Source organism: Pyrgilauda ruficollis, unplaced genomic scaffold (genome assembly GCF_017590135.1).
Source record: "Pyrgilauda ruficollis isolate IOZ18807 unplaced genomic scaffold, ASM1759013v1 scaffold125, whole genome shotgun sequence".
NCBI classification, from domain to species: Eukaryota; Metazoa; Chordata; class Aves; order Passeriformes; family Passeridae; genus Pyrgilauda; species Pyrgilauda ruficollis.
The window spans coordinates 410280-437080 of NW_024510877.1; the positions used below are offsets into that span (position 1 = coordinate 410280).

Sequence of the window (26801 nt, forward strand, 5' to 3'; positions counted from 1 at the left end):
TGTAACACCCAGACTCCACTTGAGCTGGTAACACACCAAATTTCATCTCTGACTTGACTCTTTTTAGACACTGAAATGCTCTGAAACACTCCTGGGATTTAGATCTGTCAGTGCCACTGAAAGGAAAAGGAGTCTGGCACTGAATTTTCTTGGAAGCTCTGCAGAAGTTGTGACTTTTAGGGTCTCCAGCACTGCAGAAGCTGAGTGGGGAAGGATCCTTACCCGCAGGAAAGAGGGAAAACCCTGCCCATAGTATCCAACAGCGAAGTACTCGGGCTGAGGTCTCATGGCCTTCATGATGTTCTCATAAAAAGTTGCTCTTTTTTTCTGGAAAAGAAAACAACAGCACACTTTGGAATACTCCAGGGCATTGCCAGCTGACATTCCCAGGGACAATTCCTGAGCTCTGCCCTCAGAACACACTTCACAACTGCTGTTTGATGCAGTCTCTCATCCTTATCCATTTACTTGATTAAATATTTGCTTTGTCTGGGCCAGAACCAACTTCATTTCCTGGTCTGCAGACATGAGAACAATGCCATGGCTTTAGGATTCCAGAAGGATATTTGAAATCCTTCACTGGAGGAAAACAAATGAAACACAAATATATTCTGAAAGAGAGCAGTCACAAATGGTGACAAATGTCAGAGAACTGGCAGAAATAAAACTGGGCAGATGATTCTGCTGTGAAAGAACATAAAGACCATCTGGTTCCATCCTTAACCACTAAAAAGCAGAATTCAGAGCCAAGAGGATTCTCTAGCTCTGTGTTCATGCCCAGCACTTTTACCACAGAAATAACAAGGTGATGACATTTATGGAGCCTGAAAATACACCCTGGTTGTTACTTCATTTGGTTAAGATCAAGAATTCTAAACATCTGCACATGGTATTATCATGCTAATTAGGAGGTGAAAAGACACTAGGAAAATATTTATTCTACTACTAACCTTTACAAAGCCATGGGGTTAAGTTGGTTTGTTTGTCTTCAACATACATTTATTTTAGGCTTATCCTGCTTGAACAGTATTAATTTAAGCAGTCAGCAGCCTGCTGGAAATGGAGGAAAAAAGCCTTACCAGGAGATTACCAAGTCCCTCGTAGTCAAAGACCTTGTTCTCATACATGTCAGCCAGCTCCTTGCTCAGCTGAATGGCTTTTTCCCACATCTCCACAGAGGGTGAGGACAGGCAGGAGGGGGAAGAAGAGCACAAGCAACATGAAAGACTCAGTTAAAAGCCTTCATTAGCACAGACAGGTGAACAAGAACACAGCTGATTTTAATTCAGGCTCTACTTTCATGCTCTGCCAGCTTTCCCTCAGACTCTGCTGTGCATTTGGGTTTTTTTTTTTTTTTTGCAGGGATTATTACAGTCATACAGATCTTGTGACCTGGAGATCTGAGAGTGATTTATAAAGCCAGGTCTCCACTGAGGTCCTGGCAGGACAAACTAAGGCACTGGGAGGAGGAAGGACAGGTCTGAACAGCAGAGAGAGAAGCACAGGTGGTCTCCTCCAGCAGCACTTGGACAGGGGTTCCTTGGCTTTATAACTCATCATGGAATCATGGAATTTGGGTGGAAAGGGACCTCAAAGCCCAGTGCCACCCCTGCCATGGGCAGGGACACCTCCCAGTGCCCCAGGGAGCCCCAGCCTGGCCCTGGCCACTTCCAGGGATCCAGGGGCAGCCACAGCTGCTCTGGGAATTCCATCCCAGCCCCTCCCAGGGAGGAATTCCCTCCCAAGATCCCATCTAAATTTCCCTTATTTCAGCTCAAAGCCAGTCAGGCTGGCAGAACCCTCTCCCCAGGGTGCAGCTCCCAGGGTCAGTGCCAGCCAGGGAAGCCTCTCTCCCTGCAAGCCCAAAACCTGACAGGAGCCCCTCCCAGGGGAAGGAAGGAAAACACCTGCCCTGCTCTACCCAGAACCTTGAACAGCTTCGCCTTCCAGACACTCTTTGGCCAATACAGAAATAAATAGCATTTAAATATCTCCAGACAAACACATGCCCTGCTGATGGCAGTGCTGGGATCCCTGTCAAAAACCCAGCCTGGTGTGGAACCACATCTGCTTTTCAACCCCAGCCTGCCCCAACCACTGAGCCCAAATTCACCAGCAAGGAAATCCTAAATCCACCCCAAAGTGAATCTGCCAAGGCAGGGCTTGCTGCAGGAGCAGCAGCAAGGAGGGTGAGACACTCACCTTGCCCCTGTCGAAGAAGGAGATGATCTCCTGGTAGAGCTTCTCCTTGAGCTCCTGCTGGGAGTACACGCAGTAGGAGTCCCTCTGCAGCAGGTGAGGGACACAGGGCTTCTCTGACCACTGGGACAGGGCAGAAGGCAAAGGTGAACAACTAGAACACTTCCAGACAAATCCTTCCAGGGTGATCAAACCAAATCCCTCATGGAGGCAAAGGGAGGGATATAAACCTGAGACATTCTGGCAGGGATATAAACCTGAGACACTCTCTCCCAGCTCACTGCAGCAGGAGCACGCAACAAAGTGATGCTAATAATGACTTTTCTTTTATCATTATTATTTAATTATATAACTTATTTTATATATGTTATAATATACAATTATTATATGTGTATATCATATATGATTATTTATACCTCATTATATCATTACATATACAACTATATCATTTTATAGATATCATTATATATATCATAGTTATAACTATTTTGCTGTGGAATCCCCAAGACTGTGAAGCCCCTCAATGACCACTGGTACCTACATGATTCAAAGACCATTATAAGCAGAAAAAAAAGTGCTTTGGTTATTCTGAGCTGTTTGTGCCCCATGAAATGCCAAGCCCTGCATACCTGGAGCAGCTCAGCATGCAGCAGCAGGGTGTAGGCAGCCTCTGTGAAGTTCTCACAGTCTGTGTGCAGGTCCCTGAGCTTGTACAGATACCTGAGCAAAGCAAAGGCAATTCCTTGGTGTGAAGGACTCCTGCACCCCGGGAGCTCGGAGGGAACAAAGGCTGGCTCAGGCTCAAGGACACGGCCTACCTGATGTAAATGTCCTCCCGCTTCTTCTCCTTGTAGAAATTCTGCCAACAAGAGAAAAGTCAAACACTGGCAATGCAGAGCACCCCAGATTTCAGAATCATCTCTAGACAAGTAACCTGAGCAGCAGTTTTAGGCAATTCAGGGATATTTGCTGTCATTTTGGCTGGATGGTGGATCCATCCCTGGGACTGGCCCTTCACACCAGAGGGGCACCAGCACCTCCAGAAAGGGACAATCAGAGAAATCCCTTGTCTAAAGTGATACAGGCTCTGTGCAGGGCCACAGGGATCCCAGCCACTAGCCAGGCACCTTCTCTGCCTGTGTTCCAGGGCTCCAGACTGGGCAATCAGCCAAGGACTTGACTTTGGACTGTCCATCTTTCTGTGATTACAGCTCCAGAGCCTGACTTGAGCACACCATGAACCAAAAATGGCAGGAGGCAGTCATTAAAATCCTCCTCTAGATCAAAAAATAATCCCAAGGGGGTCTAGAATCCCTCAGGGAGGGGTCCCCAGCTGAGGGGGGGTGCCCAAAGCCCAGGGAAAGGGTCCCCAGCCCAGAGGAGCTGTCCCCAGCCCAGGGACATGTCCCCAAAGCTCAGAGGAGCTGTACCCAACCCAGAGGAGCTATCCCCAAATCCCAGAGGAGCTGTCCCCAGCCCAGGGAGCTGTCCCCAAAGCCCAGATGAGCTGTTCCCAAAGCCCAGATGAGCTGTTCCCAAAGCCCAGAGGAGCTGTCCCCAAATCCCAGGGAGCTGTCCCCAAATCCCAGAGGAGCTGTCCCCAAATCCCAGGGACACGTCCCCAAATCCCAGGGACATGTCCCCAGCCCAGGGCCACGTCCCCCCGTACCAGCACGTTGACAGTGCAGCTCATGCGGTTCTCCTTGCTCTCATCGTGCATGATGGTCCTGTAGTCCAGCAGGTTCTCCAGGAGGCTGCTGACCAGCAGGGCAAACACCTCTCCAGGGGCTGCCAGGTACTTGTGCTTCCTGCAGTGCTCCAGCAGCCTGCAGGACACAGCAACGCTCAGCTGCCCCCCCCGTGCTGCTGAGCGGGGTTTGGGGTGAATTCCCCAAAAACTCCAGCGTTTCCCTCAGGGCTGCACAGCCACACCTGAGACAGCCAACTCAGGCAGGGCAGGACAGTGCTTGCTGGTCAAAAAATTGACTTTTTGTGGCTAAAAGCTCCAATTTTGCTGTAACTTTGAGCCTTTGACTCCTTTGAACTAAGTACCTATTCTGATTTCATTGCTTGCTCAGCACTGTTCTGCATTCATGCACAGGAAATGAAGTCAGTAAATGGCCATAAAGCAATCCTTCCCAGAAGGACCAGATTACATTAAAGCAGATTAGATTAAAATAAACATTTCATACATTTCTTGTCACTAAAATTCGTCTTTAGAATTAGATGAGTCTGCTGATTACATGGAATACTCTTATAGCAATCTTAAAAAATATATGGCAGATTCATTACTCAATAATTTTCAAAAATTACCCAATTACTTCCACTTGCAGCCCCCTGCCCAGTTTGGCAGCTGACTCTGAATTCCATCTCCAGTTTAGGGCAGTTATAAGTGCAGAATAAACCCCTCATTTTAGGGCAATCAGCCCCAGAACACCTGCACAGCCCTAAGATCACTGCAGCTGCAGCAGCTTCCTGGAATAATTAATGAATTAGGGCTTCTTTGCATTAGGAAAGCAGCCCAATAAAGTGTGAAAAATATATAATACATATAAAAATAATATATATAATATATATATTTTATATAATTATATATACTATATATTAATATAAACAGTATATCATATGAATGAATATAAAATAATATATAACAATATGTTATATAAATTAATAATAATTTATATTAGAATTTATTATTACAATTATTATAATTATTCTTTTATAATTTATAATATATAATAACATATTATATAAATTAATATAAAATATAGATAATATAAATAATGTATAATGTAGAAATAATATATATAATATAAATAATATAAAAATGTAAAATATAAATAATATATTATATGAAATAATACAAAAGTATAATATATTGACATATATAATATAAAGTAATATAAGCTAGGATATATATAATATAGCAATAAGATAATATAAAATAATATAACTATATATAAATATATCATATATAAAATATAAAATAATAAAAATATATCATGTACAAACAATATATATAATATGAAAGATATAAAAGGAGCCTCCAGGTGCTTTATAAAACTCACAGTTTCTCCAGCAGGACCTTGTACTGCTCATCCCCTCGGCCCCCCTCCACCTCCTGGTCCAGCCTGGTGATCAGCTCATTCTCAAACTGGAAAGGCAAAAAAACCCAAAAACCCCAGTCACACAGAGAGCAGGAGCAGGGGCTGGCCCCAGACCCAGCCTGGGGGTCCTGAGCCTCCCCAGCACACACAGCTGCCTTTGCAGGCCAGGGTCAGGCTGTTCTCAGGATAAAAACCCAAATTGCAGGATACAAACCCAAACTGGAGCAAGGAAGTGCAATCCTCCCTCTGTCACCCCACACTGCTCTGGTGGAACTGAACAACCACACAGCCCTGATCTCTGACTGCCCAGCAGCTCTTGGGCTCTTGGGGGGGACTGATGTTGTTATTCTAAAGGTAAATAAAGCTAAAATGACATTTTAGACTCTCTGAGGATCTCCAAAATCTTCCCAGTTCAGAGGTGAGCATTGACAGTTCTGCAAATGCAGGGAAGGGTGAAAAAATGGGAATTCAGGGATTACCAAAGTCATGGAAAGGCTCAGTCAGGACAGAGCTGGAAAGTCCTGAACCCTACAAACCACAGGGACTTCCCAAGGGGTTTGACACAATTTTGGTGGGATTTTTTTTTTGTTTTGTTTAAGTATTCTATTTTTCTTTTGCCCTATGGACAATGTGGAACATTTGCAGTGAAGATACCAGTATTGTGAATACATTGCAAATACATGTATTATAGTGTATTTTTATATATATCATTTATATACATATTATTTTACAGTTATATATAATGATATAACTGTATATATACAATTACATATATAATTGTATATATACAATTACATTGTGTATAATAATTTTTATATATGTTAAAATACTGTGTCTTTTTACACATTGTATATATATTTCATATGATATTGTATTGAATATCTATCTATATATTGTATTATTATACATATGGGTTATATCTGGCATCCCTTACCATGTGGAAGTTCCCGTTCCCACTGAAGTTGAATTCACATTGCATCATGTCAAAAAAGATGGGAATTGTTGCTTTCCTCAGCTCAGGCTCTGGGACCAGGGTCACCTCCAGGATTGGCCCCACCATTGCTGGGATGAATTTTATTTTGTGGGGACCTGGAAGAAATTTAAAGTCAAATACATCCAGTGGCAGGATTTGGATTTCCCGATGTTTAAGCACATTATTCACACAGCAAACACTCTGCTCAGAATGTGGATTTTATGTGGATGTTACTTAAGGAAGAATTAACAGGTTACAGCTCCAAAATTCAGGAATAGCCCAAGGAAATAATTGAGCTGAATTGTAAATCACAAAAAAGGCTCTCTGAAAAATCCCACTCATCCTTTACATGGCAGAACATCCTTTGGAGGGAATCTAAGAAATTATCTCAGCAGCTGGTATGAGGAGAAAATCAGCTTTTCCAAGTTATTCACAGAAAAAAGAGGTTTTTGTGTGCTGAAACAGCTGAACTATAAGTGCATTTCTCCACATTAAACATGTGCAGCTTTTATAAAGAAATAAGGATTTGAAAGCCAGCTTGAGAGCTGGAATAAAGAGAATTCTTTAGCTGGAACTCACCCAGGTTATACCACATATCCCTGATTTTGAAGCCAATTTCTTTCCTCATGTCCCCATACCTAGAGAAAGTATTAAAAGGAAGAGATGAAAAGGCCCAAGCACTGAAATGATCCTGGGACTGCTGCTGAAGGAGTGAATGGCAAAGCCACAAATGACCACAGCTCACTCTGACAGGGCACTGCAGACTGCTGAGAGCAGAATTTCCTGGGAATTCAGATTTCCTGGAAGCTGCAGCCCTTCTACTTCCTGCAATTCCACCCCACTTTGCTTGGGTTTGGGTGTTTTTTCCTAAAATTTTAACCTCTGACATCAAGGCAATGCAAAAAGATTTCATTAGCAGGCTTCTTCAAGCCACTTCTGCAGAAAAAAGGAACAAATTGTAACAGAAGTCTGTGTCAAGATGCTCAGAGATATCCAGGCACACAATTCAAGGGAATGAAGAGGTAAAAGCTGCTCAGTGACTAAAAATTGCTCGTTTGGGGCTATGAATGACTCTGAAAAGAAGAAAAGTAAAAGGTGGGGGACTAAAAAGCTGGAGGGCTTTAAGGATTCCTCTGACCTACCTTCCATAAAGGCTGAGGAATTGCCTAAGGGAATTTTGGGAATCATGACAACCTTCCCATTCCAGACCTTCCAGTGGAGAGACTTCTGGCAAGGTGCTGCAACAGCTCAAGATCTGCCTGACCAAACTTCAAACAGCCCTGATTTACAGCCCTGATCTTGTCCTGGTCACCCCTTTAGCACAGAACCTCCTCCCAGCCTGGGGGTGTCTGGAACAGCCCAAAAGGAGCCTCCTGACAGCAAAAAGGGCCTGAGATGGGAACTCACTTCTTGATGATTTTGTTGCGCTTGGCCTGGGAGAAGGTCTCCAGCTGGAGGGACTCGTGAGTGAGGAAGGCCACTGCCAAGTGGAAATAGTTATTCCAGAGCTGGGGGAGAGAAAGGAGATTAAAATGGGAGGATACAAAGGAAAAGCAACAGCAGGCACAAAAAATGCTGCCCCGCCCCAAATGCAGAGCTCCCTCCACGAGGAGGGGAACCTCAGTGAGCCACAGCCTGCTAACAGTGGGATTCAGCTACAAGGAAACCCAAAAAAACAGGACAATCACCTGGAGCTCAAAATGAGTTTGATCCAGGAAGAAGCGGTTGAGGACGGAGGTGAATTGGTTCACTGCCCGGAGGAAAACCCTGAAGAGATAAAAACATCAAATAAAGGTGATTCTGTACACAAAATCAATGACATTGCAGCTCTGGGTTTACAGCCCCTACGTGTAAGCTCAGGAGACAGCAATAGATGCTCCCAAAAAAGGCAGGAATTCCTCTAAATCAGGGAATATTCAGGCAAAGTTAACCCTTGGTTTAACAGCCTCAAGTTGCACCGGGGAGGCTCAGGTTGGAAACCAGGGAAAATTTCCTCTCTGGAAGAGTGGCTAAGCATTGGCCAGTCCTGGCTTTAGGTTTCCCATGTGATTCCCCCAGAACTGAGGCCAAAAAGGCTTCTCTGGATTAAGCTGTAACAGAGACCCCAGGGTTTGATTACATTCTTCTGGGCAGGACAGAGGTTTCCAGTTCCACCAGTGGAAAAGCACAGAAACTAAAACTGGCTGGAATCTGATTTAAACCAACATGAAGTGGCTGAAGAAAATAAACTGCCTTCTGGGAGTCGCCTCCTACCAGGTCCAGGGAGGCTCCAAAGCCAGACTTAACCCTGTACCTGCTCTGCATCATGTTCATGACCATCCAGTCAGCTGCATACACGTTCTTCCCAATCAGATCCTTGAACATAATGAATGTTTCCATCAGGAAGTCCTGTTGGAAAAATAAAACCCATCAGGCTGCACGTGGTGGGTTTGCGTCCATGGAATTACAGGGAGATGATGCTGTGACCTCATGAAATGCAGATGTTTGGGATTGCACTGATTAATGATCATGCTGATTGGCAATCAGTGCCCTGCCCCCTGCCTAAGGGGGGGCCTCTCATTCTGTGGGCACGGCCCAATAATGAAATTATTCCTGACATCTCATCCATCCAGTGGCACAAGGAGAAATAATTGCACAGAATGTTGGTCTGTTTAATGCTATCTGCCTTTGCTGTTTTGCATTAAGCTGTGCTGGAGGGAGTTCTGTGCATGAGCTGGATTAGAGAGCAAAACCAATAGTGCAGGGCTCTTTCCCAAATCTCTGAGTGGTGATAATGCAACAGAATGATCTAGAAAGCCTGAAATTACAATGTATTTTCACTCACTAATTAGTTAAATCTTTCCTGGTCCTGTTTAAGAACAGTTAAGGAGAGGCAGTGAATATAATATCAGAGATGTGATTTAGAATTATTTTACATTATTGTAGAAAAGACACTTTTTGCACAAACACCCTCCAAACATGACTTCAAACTTGGAAGAAACAAGGCTGAAGTTCAGAATGAGAGAGGAAAAAAAAGGGAAAATGAACACAGATGAGCAAAAAAAGGAAATATCAGGAATATTGATCTCCTCCTTGTGGTCTCTGCAGGTACAAAAGCCACTTTGAGCTCTTAAATCAATTCTATTCTCTGCAGCAGCACATTAATATTCAAATATGAAAGGGACACAAAGAAGGTCACAGGAGGAGCCATCCCCTTGAAATGATCCCCAGCAAAAATCTGTTGAGCTGAACAGTTTGGGCTTAAGAATTGGCAAGATATTGATGGAGAAATGGAGCACTTAGTGCTGCCCCAGTAAAAACCCTTTTGGCATTATTAAATCAGAGCCTGATGAGAGGGTTGGGCTTGACACGGGCACCTTGAATATATGAATTAACTCCTGAAAGTGCCAAACTAACCAGGGAATGATGCCAAGGCAGGGCTGGAAACATCAGCACAAACAAACCCAATAATGAACAACAAAAATAAAAGCAGTTATTGCAGTAAGACAAAAATTTCTGTTTGTATTAACAACTCCCACACCGCTACAAAGGCAGGTTTGCTCCTGTAGATTTAAAGGTGTATAAAAATCAGATTAGAAATTACTATTTTCCATATTCACCCTGAAAATCTTCTCACTGGATGAACACTTCCAGAATTCCTGAATCTGCCTGATTTTGGCGGTTTTTTCCTTCTTTCCTTCCTTCCTTCCCAACAAATCACTTGGGAAAGATAAAATCAGTCCTAAACCCACACGAAGCCTGAGTGACCTGTAGATGGCTGTGTTGCTCCACGCTGGCTCAAGAGCTGATTTTGCAAGTGATTTTCTGTGGAATTCTGTAATTCCAACTGCACAGGGACAAAAGGGATCACCTTGGCTCCCCAAACTGAGTTCCAAACCTTCTGGTGGCTTTTGGTACAGGAAGAACACAACTCCAGGCCCTTCCCCAGCTGGCATTTCAATAAACAGCCACTTCCCAATTGCAAAATAAGGAATAAAGGGACAAACCAGCTCCAACCATTCTCGTGTTGTGCACCAGTCCTGCTAAAACACTAGTTTGGGGCATTTTGGGGAGTTTGGGGGAAAATCTGCTGATTTTAAGCAGAAAAACCCCTCAGGAATGTAATATTTTACCTTGTTTCACACCCAAAATTTCTGGGGACATGAATTTTTAACATTCTGAGAACTTTCTGCATTGCTGCCACTAAAGCAAGATTCAAGCATTTAATTAAACTTCAGAGGAGGGGAAAGAATTAGATAAAGAGAACAGGGACACAAAGTGAGAGCCAGACAAGGAGAAATGTTTTTCCTTTCCATCTTCATTCCCTCTTCTGGTTCCTGACTCAAATCAAACATTTTTTACCCATTAAAGATGTTTTTCCTCAATGCCACAAATGCTGCTCTTGGGCTCTGCTGAGTCAGCAACTCCCCCAAAGCCCAGCAAGGGTGACAGGAATAAATTCCCAGCAACTGTGGCACCAGGAGCCACTGCTGAGGGTTTGATCTCCCAAACTCAGCAGAGCAATGACCCTGCAGAGCAGAGTGGTGATGCTGGGTGGGCTGAGGTCATTCCCCAGCCAGGCTGACTTACAATGATGTCCTGCCTGGTTTTGAAAGTGTTGATGTAATGGCTGTAATGGAAATCATCCATCTGCCTCAGGATGGCTGTCATGCAGGCCACGAAAATACCCTGGAATGGAAAAACCACAAAATACTGGGTTATTCTCCTGGGTTAAGCACTGTAATTCCAAGTGTGGCATGTCAGTGTCAAGTATCACTGATCAGAATCCTCCTTATCTGTGTCCTGACATCAACCTGAGACTGTTTGGTCCTCTAAACCAGCCAAGAATTCCTAAAATTCAAGCTTGAAATCTGGGTATTGCCTTCTTTCTCCCTTACAAGAGAAACACATCCTCCAAACACAGACTTGTATTTTATATATATATTGATCCACTCCATCAGATATTAAAGGTCCTTTCCAAGCTGACTCTGATTTTCAAATTTAGCAGGGCCAGCTGCAATTCTCATGGGTGGCACACTAAAGTGACCCCAGAGTTACCAAAACTCAGGTAAATCCCCAGCTCCTGGCTCTCCCATCCTTCTGTACACGAACTGCAGGGTGAATTAAAACACCCCAGAGCTGCCTGCACCCCCTCAGCTGCCACACAGGGCTCAGAAATGCCCCTGAAGGGCCTCATCCCCCAGCAGTTCACCCTTTGAGCCCAGGTGACAAAATGCAGCAAAGATCCAGTGTCAGGCACTACTCTGACACAAAATTCTGTGCACAGGGGCCAAAAGGAAATGAAATCACCCCCAGTGACTCAGCTCAAACTGGAGTGGGATAACCTGAATCCTAATCCTCAGAAAAACACCAGCAGTCACAGCTGGGTGGCACAAAGGCCCTGCAGGGCAGGGAGAGATGAGTTCATCAGGCACTGCTGCCCTCTGAGAGCTCCCAGGGGAACGAACCAATGTCAGGGAGTGCTGGGGAAGGAGGGGAGGGCTCCCAGGGAATGAACTCCTCTGTTAGAGCTGCTGGGGAGGCGGGGGGGGGAAGGGCTCCCAGGGAATGAACTCCTCTGTTAGAGCTGCTGGGGAGGCGGGGGGGGGAAGGGCTCCCAGGGAATGAACTCCTCTGTTAGAGCTGCTGGGGAGGCGGGGGGGGGAAGGGCTCCCAGGGAATGAACTCCTCTGTTAGAGCTGCTGGGGAGGCGGGGGGGGGAAGGGCTCCCAGGGAATGAACTCCTCTGTTAGAGCTGCTGGGGAGGCGGGGGGGGGAAGGGCTCCCAGGGAATGAACTCCTCTGTTAGAGCTGCTGGGGAGGCGGGGGGGGGAAGGGCTCCCAGGGAATGAACTCCTCTGTTAGAGCTGCTGGGGAGGCGGGGGGGGGAAGGGCTCCCAGGGAATGAACTCCTCTGTTAGAGCTGCTGGGGAGGCGGGGGGGGGAAGGGCTCCCAGGGAATGAACTCCTCTGTTAGAGCTGCTGGGGAGGCGGGGGGGGGAAGGGCTCCCAGGGAATGAACTCCTCTGTTAGAGCTGCTGGGGAGGCGGGGGGGGGAAGGGCTCCCAGGGAATGAACTCCTCTGTTAGAGCTGCTGGGGAGGCGGGGGGGGGAAGGGCTCCCAGGGAATGAACTCCTCTGTTAGAGCTGCTGGGGAGGCGGGGGGGGGAAGGGCTCCCAGGGAATGAACTCCTCTGTTAGAGCTGCTGGGGAGGCGGGGGGGGGAAGGGCTCCCAGGGAATGAACTCCTCTGTTAGAGCTGCTGGGGAGGCGGGGGGGGGAAGGGCTCCCAGGGAATGAACTCCTCTGTTAGAGCTGCTGGGGAGGCGGGGGGGGGAAGGGCTCCCAGGGAATGAACTCCTCTGTTAGAGCTGCTGGGGAGGCGGGGGGGGGAAGGGCTCCCAGGGAATGAACTCCTCTGTTAGAGCTGCTGGGGAGGCGGGGGGGGGAAGGGCTCCCAGGGAATGAACTCCTCTGTTAGAGCTGCTGGGGAGGCGGGGGGGGGAAGGGCTCCCAGGGAATGAACTCCTCTGTTAGAGCTGCTGGGGAGGCGGGGGGGGGAAGGGCTCCCAGGGAATGAACTCCTCTGTTAGAGCTGCTGGGGAGGCGGGGGGGGGAAGGGCTCCCAGGGAATGAACTCCTCTGTTAGAGCTGCTGGGGAGGCGGGGGGGGGAAGGGCTCCCAGGGAATGAACTCCTCTGTTAGAGCTGCTGGGGAGGCGGGGGGGGGAAGGGCTCCCAGGGAATGAACTCCTCTGTTAGAGCTGCTGGGGAGGCGGGGGGGGGAAGGGCTCCCAGGGAATGAACTCCTCTGTTAGAGCTGCTGGGGAGGCGGGGGGGGGAAGGGCTCCCAGGGAATGAACTCCTCTGTTAGAGCTGCTGGGGAGGCGGGGGGGGGAAGGGCTCCCAGGGAATGAACTCCTCTGTTAGAGCTGCTGGGGAGGCGGGGGGGGGAAGGGCTCCCAGGGAATGAACTCCTCTGTTAGAGCTGCTGGGGAGGCGGGGGGGGGAAGGGCTCCCAGGGAATGAACTCCTCTGTTAGAGCTGCTGGGGAGGCGGGGGGGGGAAGGGCTCCCAGGGAATGAACTCCTCTGTTAGAGCTGCTGGGGAGGCGGGGGGGGGAAGGGCTCCCAGGGAATGAACTCCTCTGTTAGAGCTGCTGGGGAGGCGGGGGGGGGAAGGGCTCCCAGGGAATGAACTCCTCTGTTAGAGCTGCTGGGGAGGCGGGGGGGGGAAGGGCTCCCAGGGAATGAACTCCTCTGTTAGAGCTGCTGGGGAGGCGGGGGGGGGAAGGGCTCCCAGGGAATGAACTCCTCTGTTAGAGCTGCTGGGGAGGCGGGGGGGGGAAGGGCTCCCAGGGAATGAACTCCTCTGTTAGAGCTGCTGGGGAGGCGGGGGGGGGAAGGGCTCCCAGGGAATGAACTCCTCTGTTAGAGCTGCTGGGGAGGCGGGGGGGGGAAGGGCTCCCAGGGAATGAACTCCTCTGTTAGAGCTGCTGGGGAGGCGGGGGGGGGAAGGGCTCCCAGGGAATGAACTCCTCTGTTAGAGCTGCTGGGGAGGCGGGGGGGGGAAGGGCTCCCAGGGAATGAACTCCTCTGTTAGAGCTGCTGGGGAGGCGGGGGGGGGAAGGGCTCCCAGGGAATGAACTCCTCTGTTAGAGCTGCTGGGGAGGCGGGGGGGGGAAGGGCTCCCAGGGAATGAACTCCTCTGTTAGAGCTGCTGGGGAGGCGGGGGGGGGAAGGGCTCCCAGGGAATGAACTCCTCTGTTAGAGCTGCTGGGGAGGCGGGGGGGGGAAGGGCTCCCAGGGAATGAACTCCTCTGTTAGAGCTGCTGGGGAGGCGGGGGGGGGAAGGGCTCCCAGGGAATGAACTCCTCTGTTAGAGCTGCTGGGGAGGCGGGGGGGGGAAGGGCTCCCAGGGAATGAACTCCTCTGTTAGAGCTGCTGGGGAGGCGGGGGGGGGAAGGGCTCCCAGGGAATGAACTCCTCTGTTAGAGCTGCTGGGGAGGCGGGGGGGGGAAGGGCTCCCAGGGAATGAACTCCTCTGTTAGAGCTGCTGGGGAGGCGGGGGGGGGAAGGGCTCCCAGGGAATGAACTCCTCTGTTAGAGCTGCTGGGGAGGCGGGGGGGGGAAGGGCTCCCAGGGAATGAACTCCTCTGTTAGAGCTGCTGGGGAGGCGGGGGGGGGAAGGGCTCCCAGGGAATGAACTCCTCTGTTAGAGCTGCTGGGGAGGCGGGGGGGGGAAGGGCTCCCAGGGAATGAACTCCTCTGTTAGAGCTGCTGGGGAGGCGGGGGGGGGAAGGGCTCCCAGGGAATGAACTCCTCTGTTAGAGCTGCTGGGGAGGCGGGGGGGGGAAGGGCTCCCAGGGAATGAACTCCTCTGTTAGAGCTGCTGGGGAGGCGGGGGGGGGAAGGGCTCCCAGGGAATGAACTCCTCTGTTAGAGCTGCTGGGGAGGCGGGGGGGGGAAGGGCTCCCAGGGAATGAACTCCTCTGTTAGAGCTGCTGGGGAGGCGGGGGGGGGAAGGGCTCCCAGGGAATGAACTCCTCTGTTAGAGCTGCTGGGGAGGCGGGGGGGGGAAGGGCTCCCAGGGAATGAACTCCTCTGTTAGAGCTGCTGGGGAGGCGGGGGGGGGAAGGGCTCCCAGGGAATGAACTCCTCTGTTAGAGCTGCTGGGGAGGCGGGGGGGGGAAGGGCTCCCAGGGAATGAACTCCTCTGTTAGAGCTGCTGGGGAGGCGGGGGGGGGAAGGGCTCCCAGGGAATGAACTCCTCTGTTAGAGCTGCTGGGGAGGCGGGGGGGGGAAGGGCTCCCAGGGAATGAACTCCTCTGTTAGAGCTGCTGGGGAGGCGGGGGGGGGAAGGGCTCCCAGGGAATGAACTCCTCTGTTAGAGCTGCTGGGGAGGCGGGGGGGGGAAGGGCTCCCAGGGAATGAACTCCTCTGTTAGAGCTGCTGGGGAGGCGGGGGGGGGAAGGGCTCCCAGGGAATGAACTCCTCTGTTAGAGCTGCTGGGGAGGCGGGGGGGGGAAGGGCTCCCAGGGAATGAACTCCTCTGTTAGAGCTGCTGGGGAGGCGGGGGGGGGAAGGGCTCCCAGGGAATGAACTCCTCTGTTAGAGCTGCTGGGGAGGCGGGGGGGGGAAGGGCTCCCAGGGAATGAACTCCTCTGTTAGAGCTGCTGGGGAGGCGGGGGGGGGAAGGGCTCCCAGGGAATGAACTCCTCTGTTAGAGCTGCTGGGGAGGCGGGGGGGGGAAGGGCTCCCAGGGAATGAACTCCTCTGTTAGAGCTGCTGGGGAGGCGGGGGGGGGAAGGGCTCCCAGGGAATGAACTCCTCTGTTAGAGCTGCTGGGGAGGCGGGGGGGGGAAGGGCTCCCAGGGAATGAACTCCTCTGTTAGAGCTGCTGGGGAGGCGGGGGGGGGAAGGGCTCCCAGGGAATGAACTCCTCTGTTAGAGCTGCTGGGGAGGCGGGGGGGGGAAGGGCTCCCAGGGAATGAACTCCTCTGTTAGAGCTGCTGGGGAGGCGGGGGGGGGAAGGGCTCCCAGGGAATGAACTCCTCTGTTAGAGCTGCTGGGGAGGCGGGGGGGGGAAGGGCTCCCAGGGAATGAACTCCTCTGTTAGAGCTGCTGGGGAGGCGGGGGGGGGAAGGGCTCCCAGGGAATGAACTCCTCTGTTAGAGCTGCTGGGGAGGCGGGGGGGGGAAGGGCTCCCAGGGAATGAACTCCTCTGTTAGAGCTGCTGGGGAGGCGGGGGGGGGAAGGGCTCCCAGGGAATGAACTCCTCTGTTAGAGCTGCTGGGGAGGCGGGGGGGGGAAGGGCTCCCAGGGAATGAACTCCTCTGTTAGAGCTGCTGGGGAGGCGGGGGGGGGAAGGGCTCCCAGGGAATGAACTCCTCTGTTAGAGCTGCTGGGGAGGCGGGGGGGGGAAGGGCTCCCAGGGAATGAACTCCTCTGTTAGAGCTGCTGGGGAGGCGGGGGGGGGAAGGGCTCCCAGGGAATGAACTCCTCTGTTAGAGCTGCTGGGGAGGCGGGGGGGGGAAGGGCTCCCAGGGAATGAACCCACTGTCAGGGAGTGCTGAGAAAGGAGGGAAGGGATCCCAGGGAATGAACTCCTCTGTTAGAGCTGCTGGGGAGGCAGGGAGGGGCTCCCAGGGAATGAACCCACTGTCAGGGAGTGCTGGGGAAGCAGGGGAGGGCTCCCAGGGAATGAACTCCTCTGTCAGAGCTGCTGGGGAGGCGGGGTGGGGAAGGGCTCCCAGGGAATGAACCCCTCTGTCAGAGCAGCTGGGGAGGCAGGGGGGAAGGCTCTCACGATGTGTGGGGACTGGCGGCTCATCCCGATCACCGTGCGGTTGATCCGGCGCAGCAGCCGCTCCATCATCTGCTGGATGTGCAGAGCAGTGGCACCCTGGGGACAGCCAGCAAGGGACACTGGAGACCATTCCTCAGGCACAGCCTTCCAGGGGCAGCTCCCTGGGTGGGAGGACTGCCCTGGCAGTGCTTCATTTCATTAGGGGAAGCAGAAAAAGGAGATTTAAGCACACGAACAAACAATTCAGAATCTCTGGGATTCACCTGGGGGAGAATTCCCTTAATGGATCTGTCCCAGCTTCATCAGCTCATCCTGGGGCTTTGACATCTTTTCTCTGAACAGCTCAAACCACTCAGAACAATTCCCATGGCCAGAGTGGGAAGTGCATTTTTCTGGCTGAACAGTGGTTGCTGTCCTTACTCCATTAACAGAGAGAACGAGCAACCTCCTCATTTTTATACCATGTAATACTTTGACTTGCTCCAAATTACTGAGCAAGCCACCCAAGCAGCTGAGATGACATTTTGGTCCCTAGAAAGGGAAGTAAATGCTTCTAGTAGTGATAACAACTAATTCAACCTTTCCTGGCTCCTTTTCAGACAGAGCCCCTACAAAGAACTGCACAGCAAGGCATCACAATTTGTATAAATATCACAATTCTGACTCATTAAAGCACAATAGAGGACGTTTCTTTACTGTGACTTCTCAAAGGAAGAACTGAGCTGAACTGGCAGCCCTGAGAGCTCGTGCTCACCACATCTTTGCGGTCCAGGACCTCCAGGACACTGCTCAGGAGCTGGGAGCTGGCCTCGTGGTCAGGCTTGCTGGAGTTGTCATCCAGCTGCCCACTCAGCTGATCGATGAGCAGGGGCAGGAGGGCATCTCTGCACTCTGCAAAGTGACACAGGGACAGAGCAGAGCCTCAGCACGCGCTGGGTACGGGCACCTCACAGGAGTGCCCTGCTCCTGATTCCATCTGGGACACCAGAACTTGCTTAAAGCCACTGGAGTTACAACAAACAGACTGGAGAGAGTCATAAATGATCTGTAATTTGAATAATGGAATCCCAGAATGGGTTGGGCTGAAGGGACCAAAAGGATAATCTCATCCCCCCCCTGCCATGGGAAGGACACCTCCCACTGGCCCAGGGTGCTTGGACACTTCCAGGGATCCAGGGGCAGCTGCTCTGGGAATTCCATCCCAGGCCCTGTCCACTCCCACAGGGAGGAATTCCTTCCCAATATCCCATCTAACCCATCCATTCATTTATAAATTCTGTATATTCCATCAAACAGCACACTCAGCTTCTCCCTCCTGAATCACCACCCTGGGTCAGGATCCCACATACTGGGCATTGTATAAAGACTGGACAGCAAAAAAACCTCAGTTCTTCCATGGCAAGGAATGTTTCTAGAGTTGCATTTAATGGTGGAGTGCCCCTGATGACTGACAGAGGAACTCGTTTTGAAGGCTGTGCGGCCCCTGGCAGAACCCAGAGCCCTCCAAGCCACTCACCAGCCTGCTTGAACAGGTCACTCTCCACGATCTTGGTCAGGCAGTTCAGCTTCTGCCGGACCAGCTGGTTGTCAGGGATGCTCTGGATGAACTTGCTGAAGAGGACACTGTGTGCAGCCCAGAGGGAGCAGAGGGTCAGCACTGCCAGCCAGCATCAGCCCATCCATCCCACACAGACACTGCCCCGCAGCTGGGCCAGACATGGAGTCACAGCATCCCAGAATAGGATTGGGTTGGGCTGGAAGTGGCTTAAAGCTCACCAACTGCAGCCCCTGCCATGGCAGAGACACCTCCCCTGCCCCAGGATGCTCCAGCGTGGGAGGGATGGGACAGCCACAGTTCCTCTGGGAATTCCACCCAACAGGCACATTACTACAGAGCCCTGGCTGATTTTCAAGGAATTTAGCACAGGACTTGAAGTCCTGTTGAGGTGTTAGGGCATGGGTTGGACTCTATGATCTTTCAGGTCTCTTCCAACCTAGCCACAGAATTCTGTGAATCCTGTGAAAGTAAAACTGAGCAGTGTTCAGGAACTGCAGGCTCAAACCTCTTTAAATGGCACTTTTATTCCAGCACACACCAGGCACATCCCACACCTATGAACAGGCAGTGCTCTGTGCCCTCCCAGGTTAATCACAGTGGCTGCCACACCCAGGGAAAGTAAGAGTTTGGAAAGTCTCATTTGAATCGACTCAGCAGCCCTGGTGAAAGCTGGAACATCCCCAGCTCAAAGGCACAGCCTCATTCCACACGCCCCTTGCACCAGGAGTGGTGACTCACTCCAGCCCGAGATTCCCTTTAATTAAATCCCATGGACATTTGCTGCCTGTCTGCTGCTTCCCAGCAAATCACTTGTGTCAGGACAGGGAACAGGGCTGGGCAGCTCTGGGCAGAGCTCTGAGCACCACAACCAGGAATCCACGGGGCTGAGAATTCCCTGGATAAACACAACTTTTGGGTTCCCAGCCAAGGCTCAGCCTTTGCCACACTTCTCCGGAGCACTCACCAAGAACTGGTGGAAACTTGCATGAGATTTCAACACTTCACTGCCCTCAGATTTTGCTTTTCAGTAAAATCTCAAGGTGCCTATAAGGATCCCAGAATCCTGGAATGATTTGGGTAGTAAGGGACCCTAAAATCACCCAGCTCCATGGGCAGGGACACCTCCCACTATCCCAGGTTACTCCAAGGCCCATCCAGCCTGGGCCTGGACACTCCCAGAATGAAAAACTGGGATGCAGAGAATCCTCTGAACTCCACTGACTTCCCTTAAAGCCCTGCAAGCACCTCCTTGAGTCCATGCAAAGGATCTGCACCATCAGATCATAACCAGAGTGGCTGTTTTTAGCCAAATTTCCAAAATTCTTCCCACCAGATAAACTGGGTTTAGAGGACAAACAAACTTAATACAGTTACCTGAGCTCAACGGGGTCAAATACCAGTTTGACATCATTTATGATGCTTGGCAAATACTTTAAAGCTGCTCCCTGAAAGAAGAAAGAAACCAAGGACATGAAATGCACGTGGGAAATCCAGGTTTTGTCAAAAGCAAATGTGGGGACAACTGCAGAGAACTGGTTTCTAAATCAAATAAATCAAATTTATGCATCCAAAGAGCCTCCAGCCACCCCAGATCTGCAGTGCAGAGTGGGAAAGATGGAGGAGAAGGGGCTCATGGATAATTCTCTCATTCCTTTTTCTGGCCCAGCCCCTTCCCAACTGCACCAGTTGATCTAATTAAAGTTTTTTACTTTTCCCTGGAAATTACGCTCACCTTGATCTTGACAGCCTCCTCCAGGGGCCGGTCCATGAGGACATTGAAGGAGAGGAACAGCTGCCGAATTGCATCGTTGAATTCATTCCCATCCTCACTCTTCCCATAAACACTGCAAAGAACAGGGCCAGTTACACACAGAAATCCAGCAGCTGAAACAGGATTTCATCCTGTGCAACAACATCTTAATGCCATCACCTTCCACAAAGACGTGGGGGTAAAAATGGAATTGGAGATTTTGCAGTCATTTCCTGCTGGAAACGACTGCAAAAGGGGAAAACCTCCACTTTTTAGGCTGCCACTGCAGCAAATTCTGCTCGGGTTCCAAGTACTAAACAAGAAAAAAAATCCAGAATAGACATGAATAAAGGGTTTCAAACCCTCACTGTCAATCTCTGGAAAGATGTTTTTGAAGCTGCAATTAAACCACTTTGATCACCAAATGACTGAAGTATCTGTGTATTGGTTTCTTAAAAGTTTCTGAAAATGAGGAGGAAATTCCATGTTTTACTATATTAAAATAAATACTGGGTTCCTTTTCAGCTCTACCATGGGCTGCTTATTGCATGTTAGGGGGGACTAAAAGGTTTTTTTTCCTTCTAATCTGGTATTTTAATTTTTGCTCAACTTATTTGTTCCAGACACAGACAAAGGGCTGAAAGATCCTCTGAATCAGTCAGTGATAGAGGATTTGGTGAAGAATATCTGCTGCAGTGATATTTACTGGAAGGAACTCCAGCGGGTTTCCCAGAGGAGGCCCAGGGAGGGAAGGGCTGGACCCACCTCAGGTACAGCACCCGCGACTGCACGATGAATCTGAACAGGTATTTCAGGGCTTTCAGGGCTGCAAAGAGCAGCTCTGTCTTGCTGGAGTCCTCAGCATTCCCCACGTAGCAGTTCAGGACTTTGGTGAGTTTCCTTTGGAAATAAAACAAAAAGGGGAACCAATACAGGCACGGCTCAGTTCCTGCGCAGGTTCAGCTTCCTCAGCCCAGAGAGGAACTGCAGGCACAGGAACACCACAGGGCTCCTCCTCACAGCCCATTTCCTTCTCAAATCTTGGGCTCTAAAGTCTACAGATTCCATCCTCTTGCTCTGCTTTTCCTCTACCCTAGAAGGAGCTGTCCGGGAAGATGCAAACCCCGTTCCCAGGGGAAGGGACTGAGGTTTTCTCCCTGTGTGAGAACTCCCACGTGTGCAGCAGGAGGAGAAAAGGAAATCACGTGGAAGCAGTGACTGTCTGGCAGGGCAGGGAAGGAGGCATTCCAGGAGAAGGGGACTTCAAATTGTGTTTATTTTTAGGGTGACAGCCAGTTCATGCGGATCAGTAAAGATTAAGAGGAGATTTTTAGAGAGGAAAAGCAGTTTGGTTTCTGGTTTTGCCCTCCCTACTGGCCTCAGTTTGAACTTTTCACTCCTGTTACCACAAGGGTGATGACCTTTGGCTGAGGGGTGCTTTATTAAGGGGCTGGAAAGCCAAGATCCGTGATAGAAGTGCCTTTTCTGTCTGTTTTGACAGAAAAAAACCTCACAACAGAATTTTTTAGAGGGCAAAAAGAGCAGTAAGAAGGATTCTTTCTCTCCTGAATGCAGAGAAGGGATGGAACTCTGCTCTCTGCTGCCTTTATCCCATTAACACCATCAAAAATGACCTAATCAAATACATCACCAAGAGCTGATCTCATCCCCAAAGCCCTCAGTGACACTGCTGGGTGACACCCGAGGTTGGGACCAATACTCACACATAGGCCAGGGTTGCACTGAAGTGTTTGTAAATGTAAGTCTCAAGCACAGCGTTGAAATGCTGGAACTTGATGTCTCCAATCAAAGAAATAATAAATACCTGCCAAAAATCCAGAAGGAAACAGATGCACAGAGCTGCACACTAACTCCAATAGAACAGTCTCTAATTTATTTTGCTGGGTTGTAATTTTTGTTTTATCAACAGCACTAATGCCACAGACTGTGTTATTCATGTTATAACTGTGTGTGTGCAATTTATTTTTCTTCTTACTGTGGCTACTAAAAACCTGATGTGCATTTCAGTCCTAGCTCCTGAAAAAGCTTTAAGAAGTGTTTAAATATCATTTATTTCTAGAGCAAAATACCAATTGCTCATTGGAATCACCAGGAACAGACTGGAAATGTGGCTGAAAACTCTGCAGCCATAGAAGATTCACTCACCAGGGCATCAAACACCAGGAAATCATAGGTTTCATTTTCTGACATTTCCATCATGATGTTGAAAAGTGCATCGAGGGTGTCTGGCAAAAACTAGAGGGGAAAAGGAACAGTAAAAGGGTGGGGAAAGGCAACTGCTTCTGGCATCCTGCACAGGAGCATGAGCTGGATCATTCTTCCCCTTCCAGCCTGGCTGAACTGTAAAACCTGTCCATGAGAAAACATCTCAAAAGGGATCCACCCCTGTGCCCATGAGAAAACCTTTCAAAAAGAGATCCCAGCCCTGTGTTTATGAGAAAACATCTCAAAAAGAGATCCCAGCCCTGTGTTTATGAGAAAACATCTCAGAAAGAGATCCCAACCCTGTGCCCATGAGAAAACATCTCAAAAGGGATCCCAAGCCTGTGTTCATCAGAAAACATCTCAAAAGGGATCCCAAGCCTGTGTTCATGCATGTGATTGTCATGATCATGTCTATAGTAAGGAAGATCTTTCTTCTCAGCTCTAAAAGGCCCCACTTTGCAGCTCTATTGCCTTTTCATCCCACAGGATGAAAATCCTGAGCTCTCCAAAGCAGCCCGGCCCTGTCCCAAGGCAGGACACTGCACTCAGCCTGTCTGCAGTGACATAGTGACACATTAACTTCATGTTCAGCTGCTCCATAAAACCATCACCCTGCAAAATCCCAGCACATTCACTCTTGGGACCTCTCTCTGCAGACAAGACTCTTCCTCTCAAATCCTTCAGCAGACCATTTTCTGCGGAATTCCCCCATTTCAGGTCCACTCCCTGCAGTATTCTATGAGATCTCTGGGCTGTCTCTGCTCCCAGATTCACAGCAAGCCCCTCCTCATTCACAAAGGAGTTGAAAATGAAAAGTTAGGCTTTGGATGTATATCTTATTTCCTAAAGATAAAGGGGAAAATAAAGTCACCGCCCTCTCCCTGATCCCTGTAATATTCAACTTCTGTAATTCTGGTGAATTCCACTAATGAGAGGTGGAGCACAGGTTCCCAGAGAAGCTGTGGCTACCCCATCCCTGGTGTCCAAGTGTCCAAGGCCAGGCTGGAGCAAGCTGGGACTGTGGAAAGTGTGGCAGGGGGTGGAAAAATCTGATTTTAAGGTCTCTTCCAAGCCAAACCATCCCATGATTTGATGATTCTCCCATTCCTCAGCACTCAGACCTGCCCTCCCAGCTACTCAGACACCTTCTGGGTCCAACACCAGGCTGACACATGAGAGTGTGTGCACCAAGGAGGCTCACATCCCTGGGAATACCTTCACAATTTCTCCTCCTTCCACCTCCATGAGCTTCCTGAGGTTGTGGGCGATGTTGTGGGCGTTGGAGCGCCAGTTCAGCAAACCCAGCAGGTCAACTGCAAGGACACAAAGAGCAATCAGCAATTACAGCTGACTGAAGGGCTGCAGAGCAGTCCACAGCAAGGCTGGCTGCTATTTTTAGTCAGTGTACAAAGAACAGTCACCCTGAGGTACAGAATGTTACCTTGAGGTGCTTCTTTTGTCTTGGCAAAACAGCAAAGCTCTGCTATAAATGGAAACCTGGCTGCCATCTGATAACACATTTAGAGACCATTTTGCAGGTTTTTTATGGACTCAAGAGCAGGTATCTCAAGCCAGGAATTTTATTCAAGTGCACAACTCAGCGCAGGAGCCTTCCAGAGCTGTTGGAAGTCTCCCATCATTTACCAGCCCAGGCTGGACTCAGTCACATACTGCTCTTCATTTTGACCCCTTAATGCACATCACCATCCTGGAGAGCTCAGTCCTAACTGCTGCTCTCTTAACAGGCACAGGAAAGAAGGTAATTAACCTTAAATATTTCAAATTCTGATAAAACACAGATACTGTCACTGACAGATGACATTTCCACACGTGCCAACAAACTTGTTGGGTTGAACACTGGCAGTCTGGATTGAATATTTTTGTGAAAGGGTTTCTAGGGGTTGCACAAACATTCTGGGAGCTTGTTCTGGCAGCTTGATGAGACGGGGCTGCCACTGATCCATGAGCAGCAAAATGAGAGCTGAAGCTCTCCGGTTTTCATTTCACACACAAAAAGCTGCCTGAAGAAAATGCCCTCTGTATTTCTGAGCCCCAGCACAAGCCCTACCATTCTGGGTGAGTTTGGTGGAGCAGATGACAGTGGCAATCTGGAAGCTGTCCTTTGTGCTGTCCTTTGTGGGGGTGAAGTTGGCCAGAGGGTGCAGGTTTTTCCCTGAGGGAGCCTCCTTCTCCTCCATCTCTGTTTTAGTGCAAGGCAGAGTCAAATAACTCTTGGCATCTTCCATTTTCTTGTTGTCACCCTGTTGGTTGGACACAGCAGGGAGAAGGGTCATGTCCCACAGTGACAGCCAGAATGGGTTTGAAACACTTTCTCATCTCTGTCATTGTTTGAGTTCCTTATTTCAGGGATAAGTTGCCTATACTGCAAATGAGCTGAGCTATTTCCAAAGCCACAGAGTTTAGGAGGATTTCCCACCCAACACACACATTGTGTAGCTTTCTACTGCTTGGAAAATCAGCCAGGAGAGAGTTTTGATGAGTTAAACAAGAGACAAGGCTGGAAATGCCCAGGTTACCTTGTAAACAATCAAATTGTGTTTGCCATCCTGCAGCGTCGTTCCATCTGCATTCATCAGCTTCACAAAGCCCATGCCAAAAGCTCTCTCAGATCTATCCCTGGCTGCAAAACAGGAGAAATCTTCATTAGTAATTGCCTTATTGATGTCCACGCAATCCAGAATGCAGCCTTCTAACCTCATCAGCAGCTTTATTGAATAGGTAACTGCATCTACACAAACACATCCTCCTGGAGCATCTCCCACACACAATTTTAGTGGTTTTTGCTCTGATAGATAGACAAATTGATGGTTGGACTCCTTGATCTTAACAATGCAGTGATCCTCTGATACAGAATTCTATAGGTATTTTTGGTTGGGATTTTGGTTTGTGTGCTGTGGATATGGAAGCATGTCACTGCCTTCAGAACCAGGTGCCTTTGAGAGCCTTTCAATGGCTGACCCTCACTTATTGATCTCATTTCAGGGCTCTGAAGTGATTTGATGGAACTTCTGGCTCTAACTCTCTCATTAGCCTTTTATTAGCCTAATTAGAAATCCTCCTATAGGAAGATCATTAGAAGCCCACCAAGCCTTGCAGGCAATTTTGGGAAATCAATTAAAAGCAACACCCTACCCTGAGAAGCCAAAGCAGTAACAAACATTCATCATTGTCTTTTGAGGGGAGAAACTGTCGCTCCTTACCAAATTTCAGTTTCAGGACAAAACCAGCACCAAACTCTGGGTGCAAAAAATTTGAATGATTTTTGGTTTTTTGCTTGCCACAAAACTGGGAGTAAGTAAACTGAGCAAGAAGAAAATCCGTAACGCTGTGACTAAGCAGAAATGTGAGTTCTACACTCAGCGGGAATGCGAGGAGCACAGCAGTCCTGCAGGTGTCCCTTCCTGGCACTCACATTCCTGGGACGAGCGGTGACGGAACGTGAACCTCAGGTGGCAGCGACTGACTTCTTCTATGGCAATGGCCACCTGCATGGGAGAACAGGATGAAAACAGCATTTTCCCTCTGCCCAGACACTCTCCAGCACGTTCTGGTGCTGATGCAGCTGCTGTTTTACATCAGTCCTGGTTTGCACACAGAGGAAGAACGCAGTTGTTGACGTTTCTGGAAAAGGGCTGTTGACAAGTTAGGCTACCCAACCCTTGAGCAGACTAACAATGTGTGTTACTGTCTTAGAATTAGTAAGGGTTTTTTGTAAGAAGGAACAACAAGGCTTGATTGTAAAGAATTTGATGGTATATGCTGGAAATCTCTCTGAGCATTCTAAATCAGTCTCTGATTGAGGTTCTGATTAATAACTGGCAAATTGCTAAAGAGACCTCTTGAGCTGTGTTTGTTCTCCTTCCTGCAAGGGGCCCTGCAGGGGATTACAGACGCTGCCTCCTCCTTTAAACAAAAAGGGGGACCTGTGGATACGACAGTTTAGTCAGAGGGAGAGAAACAGCTCACTTTGCCAGGAATTGTTCTGGGGAGTTTTAATAAGGCTGAGAGAAAGAATTAAAACAATCTTGCAGCTGGTGCTTTGAACAGTTGTTTTCTCATTAGATGTTTGTCTTCTTAATTAGCCAATGGTGTGAGGGGTGTTGATGAAATGACCCATCAGGCCCACCTGTATCAGGAGGGTGTGTAAAAGAACGGGTTTCTAATAAACTGGGATTAGCCTTCTGAAGAGACCCAGAGCCTGTGTGTGCCTCACTCCTGGTCCTGCCCCAGTGGTGACATGCAGTGAATGACAGAGCCATACCTTGACAGTCTCGTACCAGCAGGGCTGCTTGACCTGGTAATAAACCACAGACTTGTACTCCGAGACTCCCTCGTAGCCAGCCCCGGGGTGGATGGCTTTCTTTGGACAAAACACAGGTAGGGGGAAAAAAGGTAAATACAGAGTGTTTTGGGTGGTAAATTTTCAAAGGGTGTCAGAGGCCGTCCTACCTCCTGCAGGTTTCCGTCCTCGTCGTGCACAGACATGGTGACCTCAACGTTCTTGGGGGTTTTCTTCTTGCCTTTGTCAAACTCCCCCTGGATCAGGGTGACGTAGATGTCATTCCGGACGTCACCTGAAATGCCCAGAGTTTAATGAGCTGGTTTCTCATTCCCAGTGTGACAGCTTGAAATTTAACACCCTTGGGTACCATGTTATCCTCATTTCCTCTTAGCCTTTAAT

At 49.3% G+C, this 26801-nt stretch overlaps 1 protein-coding gene across 1 annotated transcript in view; it reads right to left on the minus strand.

Moving 5' to 3' along the window:
* The window catches only part of DOCK5 (dedicator of cytokinesis 5), a 76687-nt gene that overhangs the window by 17628 nt on the left and 32258 nt on the right, over positions 1-26801 (minus strand). The window contains 27 exon segments of the mRNA XM_041490656.1: positions 223-327; positions 1080-1169; positions 2203-2322; positions 2829-2919; positions 3018-3058; positions 3869-4025; positions 5268-5353; positions 6241-6395; positions 6859-6917; positions 7687-7787; positions 7968-8046; positions 8573-8667; positions 10849-10947; positions 16566-16661; positions 17320-17456; positions 18082-18188; positions 19498-19568; positions 19856-19967; positions 20639-20773; positions 21598-21698; positions 22040-22129; positions 23315-23412; positions 24168-24360; positions 24637-24740; positions 25533-25605; positions 26382-26480; positions 26570-26694. Of these exon segments, the coding sequence (XP_041346590.1) occupies positions 223-327; positions 1080-1169; positions 2203-2322; positions 2829-2919; positions 3018-3058; positions 3869-4025; positions 5268-5353; positions 6241-6395; positions 6859-6917; positions 7687-7787; positions 7968-8046; positions 8573-8667; positions 10849-10947; positions 16566-16661; positions 17320-17456; positions 18082-18188; positions 19498-19568; positions 19856-19967; positions 20639-20773; positions 21598-21698; positions 22040-22129; positions 23315-23412; positions 24168-24360; positions 24637-24740; positions 25533-25605; positions 26382-26480; positions 26570-26694 (2819 nt within the window).